The 1,231-nt window shown below is 43.1% G+C and overlaps 1 protein-coding gene across 1 annotated transcript in view; it reads right to left on the bottom strand.

Moving 5' to 3' along the window:
• IGF2BP1 (insulin like growth factor 2 mRNA binding protein 1) overlaps window positions 1–1,231 on the bottom strand; it is a 58,164-nt gene that overhangs the window by 51,927 nt on the left and 5,006 nt on the right. Inside the window, exon 2 of the mRNA XM_029963481.1 lies at window positions 673–764. Coding sequence (XP_029819341.1) covers window positions 673–764 — 92 coding nt within the window. The remainder of the gene's footprint in view (window positions 1–672; window positions 765–1,231) is intronic.

The following is a 1,231-nucleotide window of genomic DNA, read 5'->3' as shown; positions in this document are numbered from 1 at the left end:
AAAGGGGCAGTTCTCGCCCCAAAATCCAAATGGCGGGAGCCAGGCCAGCTCCCCGCGCCGCCAAGGCTTTTAATCCCTGCCCAGCACGGCGCGGCGAGCCCAGCCCCATGTTGTTTTCATTCTTCTCTTTTAAGTCCTCCCCAACCAACCTCAGCAAAATTCACTTTTTTTTTTTAAATTAAAAAAAAAAAATCTTTTTTTTTTTTTTTTTTTTAAATTTCACAGTTCTCTTCTTCAAAAAAACCAAAAAAGGTTTCACCCCTTTCACAGCACAGGAGCCAAGAGAGGTTGGGAAATTCTTCCAGTGCCACAAGTTTGAAAATCCCAACCCAAACCGCCCCAGCCATCCATCCATCACCTTGGGCGAGCGAGGGGAAGGGGGGGGGATAATCGTTTAACCTTTTTTTTTTTTTAAATAAAAAAAACTTAACAGAGGAAGTTTTCTTCTAAATTAATTAATTAATTAAACATCGAGCCCTAAAACTGCCTCTCGCCTCGCTGGGGACGTCTCTGAACCCAAACCACCACCACCAGCTCTTCATTTTACATGCACATGTTTAGGTATAATTTTTTTTTTTTGCCTCCATTATATCGTGTGAATTATTTTTTTTTTCGCCCTCCCCGACAGAAATCCCAAAACGATAATAAAAACAAATTAAAACGCTGCATTACCTTTGCTTTTTAGGGACTGAGTGCTCGATCTCTAGCTGTTTTCCATGAAGCTCCACTTTTCCTAAAAACAAAATGTGTCTGTTTTTGAAAATCTGGGTGGAGTGGGCAGAAAGCTTTGGATAACACGCAGTCACGTGAAAGCTCCCAATTTAATCCAAATTACGACCAACTACGCACAAACACGTTTCCCGATTCCTTTACAAGTGTGTTTTATTAAATGTAAGCCTGGCTTCAAGTGGGAAGCGGTGGGAGGGAGTGGTGAGCCTGGACAATGTTCCTTAGGAATATTTAATTCCTTAGATCGCCCTACTCGGAGCGAAAGAAAACGAGGAATAACATCCTGAGCCCAATTTTTCTCTTTCGTTTAAATCCCCCTTCTTTAAACCCGACGAGAAAGTCCTCGGAGCAGATTTCCTTCCCCACGCCCCCCCCCCCATTAAAAGGCTCAAAAATCGTAACTCCATGGCAGGAATGGATTTCTCCTGGAAAATGGAGTGGGTTTCCTCGCTGCCGGGTTATTCTAACGATTTTTAATCTTTTTTTCGGAGGGGGGGGGAAG

This window comes from Manacus vitellinus, unplaced genomic scaffold, assembly GCF_001715985.3.
Source record: "Manacus vitellinus isolate BGI_N305 unplaced genomic scaffold, ASM171598v3 scaffold_102_pilon, whole genome shotgun sequence".
Classification (NCBI taxonomy): Eukaryota; Metazoa; Chordata; class Aves; order Passeriformes; family Pipridae; genus Manacus; species Manacus vitellinus.
The sequence above is the reverse complement of the archived record's forward strand: the minus strand, read 5'-3'. Positions and strand labels throughout refer to the sequence as shown.